Genomic DNA, 16893 nt, shown 5'->3' with positions numbered 1-16893 from the left:
ACACTGAACTATTATTATGCAGCTTTTAGAAAAGTGATGCCAAGCCTGGAGGTGCAGGCCTGTAATCCCAGTGACTCCAGAGGCTGAGGGAGGAGGACTGCAAGTTCAAAGCCAGCCTCAGCAACTTAGTGAGGCCCTAAGTAACTCACTAAGTGTTAAAAAATAAAAATAAAAACAGCTAGGAATGTGGCTTAGTGGGAAGTGTTCCTGGGTTCAATCCCAGTAAAGAAATCTGCACATATTGATCTGGAAGTATGTCCCCAATTTATTAATGAAAAAGACAAGTCCAATGCAGCTTTCTGCTATGACTTCAGCCAATGGAGAAGTAGGAGGACTGAGGTAAGCAGCAGAGCAACCCTGGTTAAAAAAAAAAAAAAAAAAATGAGGACTTTGAAATTATTTTAACCCTTTTATTATAAAACAATACACATTTATAGACAATCACATCAACAAACACAAAGTTTTACAACTAATTAGAATACCTTAGCCAGGTACGGGGCTGAGGCTCAATGGTAGAGCACTTGCCTGGCATGTGTGAGGCACTGGGTTCAATTCTCAGCACCACATCTAAATAAATAAATGAAATAAAGGTCTATCAATGACTAAAAGAATATTTTAAAAAATGCTCATGCCTGTAATCCCAGTGGCTCAGGGAGCTGAGACAGGACGAGGATCACAAGTTCAAAGCCAGCCTCAGCTACAGTGAGGCACTAAGCAACTCAGTGAAACCCTGTCTCTAAATAAAATACAAAATAGGCTGGGGATGTGGCTCAGTGCTGGAGTGTCCCCCAGTTCCCCAGTACCAAAAGAAAAAAAAAGGAATACCTTTTGGCCACAACCCAGGTCAAGAAATAACCTCACAAAATTAATGATGAAAGGAGAAACACAATGGAATACAAACAATGGAATACTATGCAGCCTTAAAAAGGAAGGACACTCTGACACATGGATGAACCTTGAAGACATTATGCTGAGTTAAATAAGCCAGGTACAAAAGGACAAATGCTATGATTTCACTTATCTGAGGGACCTCAAGTAGTCAAAATTCATAGAGACAGAAAGAATGGTGGCTGCCACAGGCTGGGGGAGGAGGAATTGGGGATACAGAGTTGCAGTTCTGCAAGATGAAAACAGTTCTGGAGTTTGGCTGCACAACAATGTGAATGTACTGGATGAAATGCACAGGTAACAACTGTTAAGATGGTAACTTTTATAGTATCTACATTTTACCATCCTGGAAGCTCCCCATAAGCTTTGTCCCAGTCACAGGTTCCCTCCTCCCTACTCTCCTGACACTCCTCAAGTCTCTTCATAATTTCATCCCCAAAGCTTGTACACCTAGTATCACAGTGCACTCTATTTCACTCTTTAAAAACTTTGGGGTGTGTGTTTTTACATCTCCTTTAATCTACAAGTACCTTCTCCATTCCTCTATATTCCTCCCCATACTCACAGGGCTGGTCGCCATGTTTTTCCATCCTTGGTATTTTCAATCAACAGCTGGACCCACAGGCTCCTTCAGACACAGATTCTGTCCCTCTGGCAAGACTAGAGGTGGGTGCTTTGCTTTTCAGCAGGCACATAATGCTGTGATGTCAATGGTTGTTGAATCTATTCATTCACTGGGTTTACAAAATGATGGCATTCCAATTCTATCATGTCTTTTCCATTCATTAACTGAACTAATCTAATGAAGACACACTTTCCCTCATCTATTATTAGGTTATCCAGCATCGCTCAAAAGCAAAAGGAAACTCAAATGCTTGATTGTTTTCTCACATGTATCAGGGTTTAAGGTAATAAATTGGTCTCCTATCATCACATAGTGGTGACCCATTGTTTGATGGATTTCAATCAATTGAGATTATTATTCTTTTGAAGGTCAAATTGTCTCCTCACTGGACAGTAGGAGCTTCTAGCTGGCTGTCCTTGACAGCTTCCTCTTCAGAACTGGAAGATGTACCCAGATCATCTTCTCTTATCCCAGACTTGGAATTAGCTAGCCCTCCAGAAGTCCAGGGATCTTTTAGTGAAAAATGATATTTCAAGTCCACAGTCTGGAATTCATACCTAATATTTCCAATTCAGGTTCAAGATACCTTTAAAAAAAAAAACTTCCTTAGCCTATTGTGTATTGCATTCATATCTTCCTTCTTCTATACCAAAAATCCATGTCTCGAGTACCACAAGTAGACTAGGATTACAGTATCCCATAATTACTAATTTACTTTATCCTATGTTATATATACAGCAGTCTATTCTCAGAATAACAATACTAATGCTACCACCACCTACATACAAGCTGAGAATACTTATGACATTTTTTGCATATGTTCTCTCCATTCTCTCCCCATACTTTAAAAGAGTTGAAACACTATAAGAACAGCAGTCTGTGTACTGTCAGGGCATAGCCATTGTAAGCTCCTCCTTCTGTGTTTGAATCCGCACTTAATCTCAGTTCTATGAGTAACAGGCATGCTCACTGTTCTCCGCCAGTCCCTCTCATGATGCTTCTAGTTGTTCTCATTCTCTGAGCTTGTCCAGCAGATTCCTCAGGAAGAGCCCGGGGGCAATATCATCTGAGGACCTGCTGGTTCATAACAGGGTATCTGTGTCCTTGACACTCTACAGTCAGTTTGATAAAATTTTTTTGATAAAATTTTTCAACTTACTTTTTCCTTCTTTCCTTGATTTACTCAATTATCCTATTCCATTTTTCTCTGGCATTAAAAAAAAAAAAAGATGCTTCTTTCTAAAAGACTGGTGGTGATCTAATCTTTCCCTAATAAGTTATTTGCCATTTTTTCCAAGATATGCAAAGGATTTTTCCTTTCCCTTTAAAAATCCAGTAGTTTGGGCTGGGGCTGTAGCTCAGTGGCTGAGTGCTTGTCTGGCATGTATGAGGCACTGGGTTTGATCCTTAGCACCACATAAAAAGAAATAAATAAAATAAAGACATGCTATCCGTGTACAACTACAGAAAAAAAGTTGTGTTTTTTTTTTTTTTTTAAATCCAGTAGTTTATCAAGAATATCTGTAGTCATGGTCATTCAGGATTCATGGTTTCACACTGAGTTCTTTCAATATGTAGCCTTGAATTTTATTTTTCATAAACTTTTCATAAATATAAATATTGTTCAGTTCCCTTGCCTTTTTATTCCCTTTCGAGGATTCCACTATCTATATGTTGGAGATTTTTGACTAATACACTGTCACTTTGCCTCCAAGTCTTAAGAACTCTTTCATTTATTTTTATATGAAAGTTCTCTCTCTTACATCATCTTCTGCTATGTTTATCTATTCCTGTGTTCCTTCCAGCTCAATTTTTTGTTTCCAAAGGAATTTTTCTTTTATTTTCTCTTTTTTCCCTAAGTTCCATTACTTCATTTCTAAGATTCTTCTATTTTCAAAGTATGTTGATCACTTTTTTTTTTTTTTTTGGTACTGGGGATAGAACTCAGGGACACTGGAGCACCGAGACTCATCCCCAGCCCTATTTTATGTTTTACTTAGAGACAGGGTCTCATGAGTTGCTTAGCACCTTGCTTTCGCTGAGGCTAGCTTTGAACTGAAGATCCTCCTGCCTCAGCCTACTGAACTGCTGGCATTATAAGCCTTCGCCACCATGCCCAGCTCTTAGGTCATTTTGAAATAGTCAGCTTCAGGTTTTATTTGTTTTATGGTGCACATCTCCGCCAAACTTTCATTGCCTGCGGGTATTCTCTTTCCTTCTCATGATAATTTTTAGTGAGATTTGACAACAATAAATTTCTTTTGAATATTTTTATGTAAAATAAGTTTTTTGAACCTTTGGAGAGAAACATGTTCAGGGTACCTTTTCTAATTTCTCATAGTTCTTTTAGGTTAGTGTCATGTGGTATTCAAAAATGTGGCAGTTACTTTTTGAGGTTTCTTAGACACAAATGCACTTTTATTTTTGTACCTTCAACTCTCTTTTAAAGAGGCTACTAGAAAATATAAACTTGCATCTGAGACATGGACTAACGTCTCTTGAGCAGTGTGTCAGCTCCAGTTTCAAATCCCAGCCATGCCACTTTCTGTCTGTGTGAGGTGACGCTCTTTTCTAAGCACTGATTTGCTTATCTGTTATCTAAGAATAATAATTATGCCTAATTCATAAGGAGAAGGGAATTAAATAAGACATGTAAAACATTAAGCATAAGATCTAGACATAGGATGTACCTAAAAATGGAAGTTGTTCTTATTACCTCCTAGTATTGGGTGTATACGAGTTTCAGGGCTGGATCTGTCGGCCCCTGGCTATATGATCCATGAAAGAAAATCAACCATATGGTCCTCAGTTTCTCTTTCAGACAATCAGGAACTGAGGATATGCCCCAATAGGCTGTTGTGAGAATTAAAACATACTGAGGACCTACTATGAGCTAAGTACATTTTGGGCACTGGGAAAAATCAATGAACAAGTCAGTTCTTGACCTTAGAGAGCTTATATTCCAGTGGAGAAGACATGCAATAAAAAAAATAGTGTTCTATAATGTAATGTTAGGTTCCAACATTAATGTGTAATAGAAATGCTGAAGAAAAACAGAGCTGGCCACTAAGGGGAGAGTGGTGGAGGACACTGCCTACACCAGGGAAAGGGAGGACTGACGTTTGAATGGAGACTGAGTAGGCTGCTGGACTGAAGGAAGAGCCAGGCAGAGGCTCTGGGGAGGCTAGAGAGAAGGCAGTCAGTATGCAGGAGGGACCATGGCCAGACCCCCAGGCAGGGGCCTCAGGAGGCACCCTTGCTGGAGTGGGAGGGAGGAGCCACTGTAGAAATCGAAGCAGGTTTTCAATGGATCCCTAGACACACTGGAGAGCACGTGTGCACAAGGCCCAGCACAGCCTTCCATGGATCTAAAGAGAAATACAGCCCTTGGAAAGAGCTCAGAATCAGGCTTGAGGCCATCCCAGAGCCAATATCCCTCCTCTATCCACAAAGTCAAAGGAGGAAACCAAGTCACAGCAAAACATGGAGCCACCTCTGCTCCACCCAGGGGGAAGTCTCTCTGTCAGATCAGCAGTAGCTGGAGAAAAAACAATTTTTTGAATTTATGATTTTTATTTTATTTTTAAATTTTATTGGTGTATTATATTATACATAATAGTGAATTCATTATGCCATATTTGCATATGCACACAGCTTAACCAATCTCACTGCCCAGCCCACCCCTTTCCCTCCACTCCTTCTTCCCTTTATCCACTTGCTCTAATCTACTGATCTTCCTCTTATTATTATTATTATTAATTAGCCCATTAGAATTACATATATGTGGGGGTCATTTGTGGTATATCTGTACCTGGACACAGCATAATCTGGTACATTTCATTCCTGGTACTTTCTCATGGCCCCCTTTCTCTTGATTTTCTTCCTCTACTCTATTGATCTTCCTTTTATTTTTGTGAAATCCCCCTTCTTAAATTTATAATTTTTAAAAATTACACAGATAATGTTGTCTATCATTGCAGAAAATGACTATTATAAAAATGCAGCATGTGCAAATAAATAAAAGAAGAAAAATTAAATTCCAAATATTGGAATGTACAGCCAAACAGTATAGTAAATATGTTTGGCTCTGTAGATCTGATTATTTACGAGTATATATCAAATTTAGAACTTATCCCATTATGGGTGTGTGTACACACACACTACATATGTATGCTTTTGTGTGCGTGTGCACGTGTGCTGAGAATGCTGTCTAGAAGCAGCCCACTCTCCAGGACTGTGCTGGACCTGCGTCCTTTGCCTCCTCGTTGTGTATACCGTGTGCGCCTTCCACGATGGTAACAGCCAGACCCACAGCTTCCTTTCCAACGGGCATTTCATAAAGGACATAGCGTCCTTTATCCAACACTCCCCTCCTGGTAGATGTACAGGGTGCCCCAACCTGGGAAGGAAGCCCAGAGCCATGATGCCCTCTAGCACCCTATCACTGTGTCACTGTGTCACTTACGGCAAACTCCTCAGGAGTCACTTTCAAGACATCGAAGACAACGGCGTCATAGCTCTTGCTGGCATAGTCGCAGCTCTGGCCCTCCAGAGAGTCTGAGCTGCTGCTGCCCTGTGAAGAAAGTGGAGAGCGCACAGGCTGAGGGTCTGCCCTGGAATCACTGCCCCAACTGCCCCACAGGGAGGTCAGAGGAGGATAGATCACACAATGAAAAGGCTTCTGTGGCCAGCACGTCACTCTTGTCCAGGCACTGTGATAAGCACTTCACACACAGGATCTTATTTAATTCTCATGAGCCCCCATGCATATACACCATTATTATTCCCATTTTACAGACAAGGAAGCAGAGGCAGAGTTACTTCTCCAGGGTACCTCAGCTGTGAAACTGGAAGTCAGAATTTGAACCTAGTTTTCCATGACACCAAAACACTTGCTTTCAATGGCCACCCTCAACTGCTCTGTCCAGTGTTAAAAAAAAGTAAGTAAGTAAAAAGCTACGGCACAGGGCTGGTGGCGGGCTCAGAAACAGAGGGCTTGCCTAGCAGGTCAGATCCTGGGTTCCTGAGTGCAGAATGGCTGATAGAGCTTCATCTCTATCCCAGCCATCCCAGTTTCTGTCTGTGTGAGGTGACATTCTTCTCTAAGCACTGATTTGCTTATCTGTTATCTAAGAATAATAATTATGCCTAATTCGTAAGGAGAAGGGAATTAAATAAGACATGTAAAACATTTAGCAAAAGACCTAGACATAGGAGGTTTCCAAAAATGGAAGCTGTTCTTATTACCTCCCAGTATTGGGTGTATATGAGTTTCAGAGCTGGACCTGTCGGCACCTGCCTATATGATCCCTGTAAGAAAATCAACCACATCAAAATCAACCTACAGAGCTTCACCTCTATGAGTCATTCTGCACTCAGTACCCACCTTCCAGGAAGGTACTGAGTACCCACCTCCATCAGGCTTGACAGGGCTGATTTCCTCTGGGACAGTACAGTGTCATGGTTAGGGGGACAAACTCAAGAGACACAATAGGCTGGCTTAGACCCCACCCAGCTGGCCAGCTATGAGATCCAAAGCCAGCATGTTCACCTCTCTGTGCCTTTAGTTCCTCATCTATAAAATGGAATATCAATACATACCTGTGGGGGTCACTGTGAGGGTTAAGTGAGAGAAACCCCGTGTACCACATTTTAAAAACTGCCTGGAATAGAGTAAAAGCTAAATTATGGGTGTGTATGGGTATAACTGTGCCATCCAGTCACCAAGATTTATTGAGCACTTCAATTATACATGCTAATTCATTCAAGGAACATTACCAAATACTTACCAAGTGCTGGTTACACACCTACACACATGCAGCCTTCCCTCTGTATCCATGGGGGATTGGTTCAGGACCTCTCAAGGATGCCCAAATCTGCAGTTGCTCAAGTCCCTTACATAAATGGCTTAGAATTTGCCAATAACATATGTATATGCTCTTGTATACTCTGAATCATTTCTAGATACAATACCTAATACAATGTAAATAGTTGTTACACTGTATTATTAGGGAATAATGACAAGAAAAAAGTTATGTTCAGAACAATTTTTCTAGAACATTTTCAATCTATAGTTGGTGGATCTCATGGACACAGGGGGCCAACAAAATATAGTACATACACATATCATGTATATGCCCACAAGTATACACACAGATCAGAGAAGTTTTACTCTATTATTATAATTGGAAACAGAAGTCAATTCCTCCAGTTATCAGAGTCCTTTCCTGGGATTTCAGGTTTTATAACCTTCCTATAATACTCCACCGTACCTGCTCCAAACACACACACGCATTCACGGGGACTTGTTTAATCAAAAGTTGCCCCAAACATTTTCCTTGGTGATGATGATGATGGTGAAGCTATAGCAACTTAATTTAAACTATATAGGCCCTTGTGAGGAATCTGAAGCTTGATTTCAAGATTAGAAATCAAAATAAGGAATTTTTTGAAAGATTTATAAGAAATGAACTAGTTCCCATGACTTTCTGGCTGGTCACCAGGATCACTTCAAAAGCCCCACTTGTGGTGAGCTCAGGACCCCAACACTGCCTTGCCAGTATATCAGAGGGGCCAGGCATTATGCAGTCAGCAAAGAGGGCCTCAGGTGACGCCCACTTCTCCTGCAAGTCTGTTCCATTACTGAGCATGGAAAGCAAACTCCCACACCCCATGCAGGGGCCTGGCCCAGGCCACTCTCAGACCACCAACCCTTACAGCCATTTCCTACAGAGCAAGGCAAACAAGAACACGGGCCAGTTGGAATTATTTCTGTCTGACTTCATTCCGGAATGTGCGACTTATTTATAATCAGCAGCGGCTTTTCCTGGGAAAGGTCTGATCCCTTTTTGCCACCAAAATGGAATGTGGCACTTGCTATGGCTGGACTGGGCAGGTATTTGTTTTCCTTTGAAGAGAACGACTTCAGAAACACATTGATCCTCAGAGCTGACTGCCTCCCAAATCTCACGCCTGGCATGGCCAGGGGCCTTGCGAGTGCTAAGAATGGTAGCATTCATGGGGGTCTGTGGCCTTGCTGCCCTGGCTCAGCTGGGGCCTGGGTCAGCTGGAAGGCCCCTCCCACCCACTGTCCCAAATCGTTGCAGCTTCTATACCTGTGGAGTGGCGGAGGTGACCAACACGCTAGCCATCAGACCATTCCTCTTGTACATAGTCTCCAGGCCGCAGGGAGCTTCAGGGCAGCCTCTGCCGGTGACATAACCTGCCTGGAGGAGTCCTGTAAGGCAGAGGGGCTCATGAAAATTAGGTTTTGAAACCAACTGAACCTTCCCCAGGGGAGAGCTGTGCCAGACTTCAGCAGAACCCCTAGGAGGATACCTTAAAGAAAGGTCAGCTGGTGGCCTTGGCACCAAATATGGCCCACAAAGGTCGTCTGTTGGGCTGGCTTGTGCAGAGTTTTATTAGTCTTTAAATTAATTACCAACATCTAAAAACTGGAAGATTTCACATAGAATTCTGGATCTCTGACTTTCCTGACAGCACTGGGCCCACGTCTCTGCACAGTGACCATCAGCTGAGTTGAGCAGAGGCTGCCCCATGCATCAGAGCTTTTGGTCCCACCTGGCCTGTGCAATCATTTCAGTGTATATGTGACCCTTGCAGGTAGATAGAGTTTGTGGACTTTCTTAAGACAAAGATGGAGTGAAGACAAACTGATCCTACTGTGCACCCCAGGCACCACATCACTTCCTCAATAACTCCCTGGGAGACAGCGGGATTCATCATGCGCCAAGCACTTGACATCCACCATCTCATCCCTCCCCCGATCCTGAGGTGGCTCCACTCGTCACACTCATGTTCTTTGCTCATGCCATTCCACCATCATGTCATCACTCATGACCTGCTCCTAGGTCACCTCTGATTATCATGCAGAGACCACCCAACAGAATGGACTGCTCCCACACCATGTTTGCACATCTTCGGAAGCATCCACCACATCCCAGAGGATAGAGTAGCTGCCAATACTTTTCTTAGCAGGAAAGTGGCCAAGAGTGTAGGGTGGATAGGTAGGGGAACACCAGTCAAAAGCCACCTGCAACTACCCAGGTAAGAGATGAGGGGAGTCCTCTGAGCTAAGGTGGCAGCAATGAAGACAGGAGAGAAAAACGGAGGACAGAGATTCCACAGAAACTGAGGTGAGGGAGAGCTGGACACCAAATGGATGGCTTCTGGCTTGAGATGCCAGAAGGATGCTGAGTCCCTCATCATGGAAGAACAGAGGTGGCGTGATGGACTTGGGGGAAGGAGATGAACTTGACCTGGGACATGTAGCATCTACGGTGCCATGAAGAACTTAGTCCTAGAAGGCAAGACCTAACCCAGAGGACACCAGGAAAGATGAAAAGTGCCAGTCCACCCTTGATTCAACTGTGCCCCCGTGGCTCTATCATGGGCCCCATCACAGAGCAGAAATCTGTCACAGAGTCCAGTGAACAGAAGGGACATCAGATGACTAGGCTCCTCTTTGCACGTCCTCAACATGCCAGTGACACATCTCTCATCCTGCTAGCTAGCTGCTCAGCTCCATCCTGTGAGCCCTCTACCTTCTCTGACTTCCCCAGTCTGCCCTATAAACACCACTGAATGTGGTCCTGGATGACATCACTGAGTACCCCAATGTCCTAGGCAGGAGAAGGTGTGCACTGACTAAGTGGGAGGAGGTCCTGATCTGCAGACATTGCCCAGGCAGAATTTAGAGGCAAAGTGAGTTTGTGACTTGCTTTCAAATGGGCAAAACTCACATGAGCAGAGATGAAGCAAAAAAAGGTAGCGTGTTCACAGATGCAGGATCCAGAGCAGAGGGCACACAGGAGTCCACTGTCCTGGTCTCTCAATCTTTCCTAGTGCCTGATAATTTTCATTTAAAAAAAGGAAAAACAGGGACTGGGGTTGAGGCTCAGTGGTAGAGCACTTGCCTAGCATGTGTGGGGCACAAGATTCAATTTCCAGCACCACATATGTTAAATAAACAAAGGTCCATCAACAAATAAAGACAGCTTAAAAAGTAGGCAGAATTTTTTAAAAAGGAAATACAGACAAAAAGAACCAGACAGGTAAAGAGGAAACACTGAGCCAGAGAGACCAAATTCCGTTTTCGTGACCAAGGAAAGAAGATGAGCTGAGAAGGCTCATTTCTTAATCATTTTTGACCCAGGAAAAGTGTGTTCCCTGTCATCAAGGACCACGAATCCCACAGCTGGTATAGGCTTAGAAAGCAGTGCATAAAATATTCAAGTTGACATTTCTCAAAAGAAAATATGTCACCAGCATACAAGGGAAATGCTATCAGGGAAGTGCAAATCAGAACACTAACACCCCACTTCATGCCCTAGGGTAGCTAGAATTCAAAGGAGGAACATGAATGGCCCATAGCAAGTGCTCCATGGTGTGGAGCAGTGGAACCCCTGTGCATAGCTGGTGGGACAGCAAAATGGTATAACCACTTGGGAAAATTAGCAGCTCCTTAAAGTTAAACCAAAACTTACCACACAACCCAACCATTGTATTCCTAAGGATCTATCTAAAAAAAGATGAAAACATATCCACACAAAGACACGTATGTGAATGTTTATAGGAGCATTCAAAAGCTGGAAGCAATTCAGATGTCCATCAGCTGGCAAATGCATAAGCATGGTAAGACATCCACCTGATGTAGTACTACTAGCTATAAAAAGAAATGAAATACTAATACAAGCTATAACACGATTAAACCTCAGAAGCACTACACTAAGTAAAAAAAGTCAGATGCAAAAGAATGCATTGTATGATTCCATCTTAGGAAATGTCTAAAAAAAGGCAAGTTCATAGAGCCAACATGCCATCGGTGGGGCTGAGGTGGGGGTGCTACACAGGGACACAAGAACATTTTTGGAGGTGATGGAAATGTTCTAAAACCAGATGGTGGTGACAGGTACACAGCTCCAGAAATGCGGTTCTATGACATATAAATAGCAGCACAATAAAGAATCACGCTGAACTGTTTCATAATGGTGATTCCAACACGTAACATTTCTTGAAATGAGCAAATAAATACTAAAGCACTAAAAATATGTTGTATTAGTACATGATAACAAAAAGGGAAATATTAAACTTTGAGGAATTTCCTTGCCAAGGAAATGGAACTGAGAGGAGCAGCCCCAGAGCCAGGGAAAGGCCTCCTGGACCTGGGTGGACAAGACAGCCCACTAGAAACCCTTGAGAAAGTCAGGCATCGGAATGCAAAATCCAAAAACCATGATGAAAAGAAATGCCAGCTCAGGGGTGCCAGGCTGGACCAGGCCCTTGGGCTATCTCAATAAGACTAACCGACTGGAACAGGTGGACATCTGGCTGGGGGTCTGGCAACAACCCCAGCAGGCCATTCAAGGCCAAAACAGACAAGCCTGCGGGGATGGAACCTGCCCAGCTTGGTTCAGACAGGATCACAGTAAGTCACCATGGGAGGCCAAGTGGGGGACGGCCAACTGGCCCATCCTCTGAGTGGATCCCCCCTGCTCATTTCAAGGCTGAGGTGGGCTTTGCTCTTGTCGGATGTGCCTGGCACTCTGTGGGTCTCCCCAAGAGGATCTCCGACTGCTCAGCCTGGTCAAACCAAAGGCCTCCTCTCCCTACTTGTCCTGTGTCACACAGTCTTCCACACAGATGCCACAGCTATTCAAGCCTTCTGCCTGCACTGGCCATAGGCTCCCTGCGTCCCATCTGAAGGATGCCAACAGCCCCAGCCCCAGTTAGGGGCCAGCATAGCACTAAGAGAGCATGGTGTGGGAGAGGCAGTGGCTGGATATTACATTTTTAGCTTATTTAATCTTCACAACAGTCCCAGATTTCTTGAATCCCAATGAGAAACAGGAACAGAGAAGACCTACTGTTAGTTAGGGACAGGACCAAGGAGTTCAAACCCTCATCAGTGAACACCGGGGCCTGGCCTCTGACCATCCCTGACACCGCCTTCTGCAGAGCCCAGGTGGGGACTAGCCATGGCAGCACAAGGAAGGCTCTGCCAGGCCAGTGAGGGACAAGCACTCGTTTAGGCTGCTAGTTACTGTCCACATTAGCCTTACCCTAAAAGCTTCTATTCACTTCTTCCTTTCTCTTTTCCTAAAACAAAAAAATTAGCTATAAATGTTCAAGAAAGAACAACAGCACTTCTAGCTCTCATTGCTAGAAGGCGGGTTCCCAATAGAGGGCTCTGGGCTCCAAGTTCAGAAAGCCAAGCCCTAGAGTTGGAGTTCAGGGCTCCCCCACCCTGTGGCCCCCATCCACCTCGAGATGAAGTGTGGCAGCAGCAGTGTGTGACCCATTATGCTTTCTATGGAAGGCCTGAGCTGGAAAGACAGAGCGCTTGTTTCCGATCTGACTCCTGTATGTCTCGCCACTGACAAAAACAGCCAAATTTATGGGCAGTAACTCTCAGACAAGTGATATTTCACATGCTAAGAAATAACAGGACCAAGCAGAGCAGAGCATTCTGCCAGGCCAGAGAACCCCCAACCATCCAACTTCCATCCTGGAGCCTGCTAAGCCACGACTCCTATATCAGGGAGTAGACTCCCATCGGGGATCAGCCTGGCCAGAAACCACCCTGAGAACTGCTCCTCCACCCCAGGAGAGGGCCCTGAAGACTGTGCTGCCCAGGCCAGAGCAACTGTACCCAGGTGGCCACCTACTCTCCAGGGAACTCAGGACCCCGAGACACCAGTCTCTGCTCATCAACCAGGTGGGGGCACTGTGCCCTCAGGAGCAGAGGGTGGCACTGTGAAGGGACAGTCTGGTCAGTGGTGTGTATGCAGGGAGGAAGCAGATGCACAAAGAAGTGGGGGACAGAATGGCCAGGACTCTGTCATAAAGCTGCTTTCACGGCCACATGGTCAAAGTAGTTTCCAAAAGACCTTGTTGAAGGCTAGTTCCTAAACATCAATCCACCAGAAACCTAACACTGAAAATGCAAATGGGAAAGAGACACACCATTCATTCATTGAGCTTTTTTTTTTTTTAAAGACAAGATCCCGCTTTTTGGCCTGGGGTTGGCCTTGAACTTGTGATTCTACTACCTTAGCCTCCCAAGTAGCTGAGATTACAGACATGCACCACTACACTCAACAGCTTGTAACTGTTTTGTGCCATGGATCCTTTGGGGCCTCTTGTCACAGAAATGATTTTTAATATATAAATAAAATTACACAGGAAACCAATTAAAATGCAGTTATTATTTTTAAAACAATTCATAATGTAGTAATATGTATTTTTATGTAAGAGATTATATGTGTATGTATTTCTTTATTATTGTGTTAAGTAACAAGATCTATCAGTGAATCTAATAGCTACATTAATTTAAAAATAGTTAGGAGCATAGATACTCTAAGATGCCCACAATTATAAAGTGGGCATCTGTGATATCTATTGGTAACAAAGTGCCAGTTGTTAGTATTGTTGTCTGTCTGTATTAATAAATGAAAGAAATGCTAAATTTCAGTTAGAAGTTAGTAAAAATAAAGATGTCATTTTTCCCATCCAAATTCATAGATGCCCCAGTCAAAAACAAACCAATCAACCCTGTTTCAGGTACTAGAGACCCGAAGTGAGCAGGCACATAAGGCCCCTGTCCCCACAGCACTTCACTAGAATGCTCACACCACAGAGAAGGAAGCTTCAGATACTAACGAATGCCATGAAGTAAAGTAGGGAGGAAGACATTTTCCAGGACGGTCAAGGAAGGACTCTGAGAATGTGATGTTTGGGGTTTGGTTTTATTATTGTTGTTTTGAGGACTGGGGATAGAACCCAGAGCTTCACATAAACTAGGCAAGTGCCCCACCACTGAGCTCCAAACCCAGCTGTGATAGTTGGAAGAGGCAGCCATGGAAATCCGCAGGAATATTTGCTGTAGAGGGCACAGCAAGTGCAAAGGCCCTGAGGTACACTTGAGCTTGGCAGATCTATGATGAAGGCCAAAGGCTACGACTTTTGGCTAAAAGAGTGGACAGTCAGGCTAAGGCACAACAAGAAGAGCCTTGTCAGCCACGTGAGGAGAGCACTAGGAACCCTTGTGCATGCAAGGGTTTGGAGCAGGGAGTGGCATGATCTGACCTGCACTGAGTTTGAAGATCACTGTGGCTGCTGTGTGGAGAATATCCCTGAGAGGCCAAAAATGGAAATAGTAGAGCCATTTAGGAGGTAAGAGATGGCAGTGGCTTGGGCTGCCAGCTGCAGGGAGGAGGGATGGGTGTGTGAGGTGTTTGGGAGGTAAACACATAGGCCTGCGGACAGATGCACAGAGGAGAGGAAAGGAGCCAAGGATGGCATCTCAGTCTGGGGCTGTCAGGAATGGGCAGGTGGCTGCTCAGAGGCTCATTCCCTTGCTCTTGCAGCAACCATCCACTAAGACACTGGTCAAGGACAAAGCCTTGTCCTCAGAGCCCTGGGGGCGTGGAAGGAAATAAGGAGACACCCCCAGGGCAGGTTTACTGGAGCACAAATAAGGTGGTGACTATGGCCTTCAGGGGTCAAAGTAGCTGCCTTGGGTCTTAAGCATGAGTGGTAATGTTTCAAGTCGGGGGCAGGGTGAGCACTGAGCATGTGGAGGCACAGGACCTGGGAGACACATGGGGTGCCAGGGTGCCCACAGCACAAGCAGTAGCAGCCCTTCACCCCTTCCCCCCCGGCCCATGTCATCACAGAACAGCACAGACGCTGCAGATACACACAACAACGGAGGCAGGGAGGGCCCCAGGAGGCCACATGGGGGCCCTAGCACTCAACAGCAACACCGGCTCCCGCTCACTCCCTCATCCCTTCAGTAAACTCTGCCAAGTTTCTCCCAATCCCTGCTCTTTGCAAAGGAGTCAGATCAGCCCTGGGCCTCAAGGAGCTCAGAGCTGCCTGGTCACCCACTGTCACCACCACAATGTATTGGAAACTAGCTTTGTGCCAGGCTCTGGCTAGAGGATTTATGTGTTTTATTAAGGATCTATTTGTTTTATTAAAATCCATGTTACAGATGAGGAAACCAAGGCTCAGGAAGTGATAACTGTAGCATGGCCACTCATCCTTCTGCAACTGCACCCCTGTGCCCCTGCTAGTCAGGAAGGTGGGTGCCACAGGGAGTGCGCCAGTGTTCTGGGTTTGGGCAAATGAGTCTGCACCATACCAAAACTCCATTCCTCCACCTCCATCTGCCTCTCAACACACACACACACACACACACACACACACACACACACACACACTCTCACTCTCTCTCTCTCTCTCTCTCTCTCTCTCTCTCTCTCTGCCAATGCCTCCCTGGAAAACAAAACACGGCAGGAGAAAACGCCGTTCTCATGATGTAACTTCTTAAGAACGTGGCAGCTGCATCAGAACCACAGAACAATCCCACGTCTCTTTTCTATTCATGACAGAATCTGGCCTTGTGTGTGTGGGCTCCCGGCGAGGGAGAGGAAAATCCCAGATGCACCTCTGGTCTCCTTCCAAGCTTTCTGAGCGCCCCTTCAACCTTTCAGGTTCGAGAAACTAAGGAAATGGCCTGAGACAGTGAGGGCAGACCCTGCTGAGAGGGCAGAAGGATCACTTTTTCCTAAGCCCGGGGAGGTTGTTTCAAAGAAAATACTCACTTCCAGGCCTGTCCAATTACAAAAGAGTGATTTCTTCCAAATGCCTCAGACAAGTATGAAAATGGATCCCAAACATGGTCTAGAGCCGCTTCCACAGGTGGGTGGTGCTGCCCAGAGGCGGCTGCACACTCCTCCCTCCTGTCATGCACAGGAGCTGTGACAAGGACAAATGGGAAGGAAGCTAAGCAGGCTTCTGCTCACGACCTGACCCGCACAATGGTTCATCCACCTTGTGGGCCTGCGTGTGCACATGCTCCTGAACAGAGCCCAGGCACTCTCCCACCAGTGACCACCTGCCAAGAGTGAGGAAAGGCCCTCCTGCGGGGCTAGAAGCGCTGTCATATCCCTCCTCGGACCCTCTCCAGGCTCAACAGAACTCTTCCTGGCAAGCAGCAGCAGCTGGCGGCTCTCGAAGGCAGACCCTGGCCATGCAGACACACACTGGGCTTGAAATGCCGTCACTCAGTTGGCACTCACAGGCTCCTTTCTAACCCCCTCCAGATGTGCAGCACTCCACCTCTGGCTCCTCCTGGGGGACAGACAATGGGCTGAGGAGCTACTGCTGTGACCAAAATGTCGCCTGTAGCTGAGCCTCCACCAGGAGAGGAGCCAACAGCACCTGGGCCAACAGCAGAAATGGTGAAAGTGGGATAAACCTGAGAGCCTGGGTGCAGAGGGAGGCCAGGGCCAGCAGCTTCGTGGGGAAGGAAGCGCCCATGCCTAGGTAGCTGCAGTAGGCACAGCACAGAC

The 16893-nt window shown here is 45.3% G+C and overlaps 1 protein-coding gene across 1 annotated transcript in view; it reads right to left on the bottom strand.

The window, feature by feature from the left end:
- Positions 1-16893, bottom strand: part of Ralgps1 (Ral GEF with PH domain and SH3 binding motif 1) — a 253995-nt gene that overhangs the window by 210063 nt on the left and 27039 nt on the right. The window contains exons 2-3 of the mRNA XM_026386271.2: positions 8629-8750; positions 5979-6086 (exon numbers count right to left, since the gene is read on the bottom strand). Of these exons, the coding sequence (XP_026242056.1) occupies positions 5979-6086; positions 8629-8685 (165 nt within the window). The 5' untranslated portion in view covers positions 8686-8750. The remainder of the gene's footprint in view (positions 1-5978; positions 6087-8628; positions 8751-16893) is intronic.

Source organism: Urocitellus parryii, chromosome 4, assembly GCF_045843805.1.
Source record: "Urocitellus parryii isolate mUroPar1 chromosome 4, mUroPar1.hap1, whole genome shotgun sequence".
Taxonomy (NCBI): Eukaryota; Metazoa; Chordata; class Mammalia; order Rodentia; family Sciuridae; genus Urocitellus; species Urocitellus parryii.
This window is presented reverse-complemented; position numbering and strand designations above follow the sequence as displayed.